Source organism: Poecilia latipinna, unplaced genomic scaffold (assembly GCF_001443285.1).
Source record: "Poecilia latipinna isolate Pla-1442-1.1 unplaced genomic scaffold, P_latipinna-1.0 Scaffold3914, whole genome shotgun sequence".
Taxonomy (NCBI): domain Eukaryota; kingdom Metazoa; phylum Chordata; class Actinopteri; order Cyprinodontiformes; family Poeciliidae; genus Poecilia; species Poecilia latipinna.
The window spans coordinates 20694-21668 of record NW_015116530.1 but is presented as its reverse complement, the minus strand read 5'-3'; the positions used below and the strand labels follow the sequence as shown (position 1 = coordinate 21668).

At 35.0% G+C, this 975-nt stretch overlaps 1 protein-coding gene across 1 annotated transcript in view; it reads left to right on the top strand.

The window, feature by feature from the left end:
• Nucleotides 1–507: 507 nt before the first annotated feature.
• Nucleotides 508–975, top strand: part of LOC106941874 (GTPase IMAP family member 7-like) — a 6661-nt gene continuing 6193 nt past the window's right edge. Inside the window, exon 1 of the mRNA XM_015025011.1 lies at nt 508–818. Coding sequence (XP_014880497.1) covers nt 508–818 — 311 coding nt within the window. The remainder of the gene's footprint in view (nt 819–975) is intronic.

Below are 975 nucleotides of genomic sequence, written 5' to 3'. Positions count from 1 at the left end.
AAGCTAACAGAAAAACATTCATGTTTACTGCAACTTACCAATAACTGCTAAAGATAATTCCATAATTTGCTTTATATCTTGCTGTCTTAATCTATTTTATTTGATTATTTCTGCATTTTTACATTATATTATTTGATTTATTATGTTTTTTAATGCCTTTGGTGTTTTGAACTTGTATCTTTATTCTCATCTGAAGCATTTTGAATTGCTGCTTTTGATGTTGCAACACAAAAAGGCCTGTCTTAATTTAAATGAAACTCAAAGTGATTTCAGTTTGATTTGGGTTTTCCAGCATATTGGACATATTCTTTATAAGATTATGTTTTAACATTTAATTTTTCTCTATGTTTTGTGGCAGATCCTTTTAGGATTGTACTACTTGGAGAAGGCACACAAAAAAAGATTAGACTTGTTAAAAAGGTGAATCAAGAAGAAAAGCTTGTCCTACATATCCCATCTTCCAAATGTTATGTCCACTGTGGAAAGCTGAGAGGAAAACCAGCAACAATGGTGACATCTCCTGACTTGATCAGTCTGGCAAATGAGAACATGGAGAAGGTGGTGGAGACCTGTAACAGTCACTGTTCTCCTAAACCAAATGTTCTGCTGCTGTTTGTGAATCCCTCAAATTTCAGTAATAAGCACAGAAAAAAACTGGATTCCTTCTTGAAGCTGTTTGACGGAGTTACCCTCAAACACTCAGTGGTCATCCTGACACATGAGAGTAGACCGATACCCCAACTCATTGAAGACCTTATTACTGAGTGTGGAGGAAGATTCTATGAGATGTCTACAGCTCACCCTGGAGACCCTGGACAGTTAATGAGGAAGGTTGAAGATATTGTGAAGAAAAACCAAAAAGACACAAAGGGGAAAAGTTGCTCTGAAGGTAAGAATTAAAGTTTATACACAGCTAAATGATTAGCACGTGAACACATGAAGAAAAAATAAACACTACAAATTCTAAAATAATCG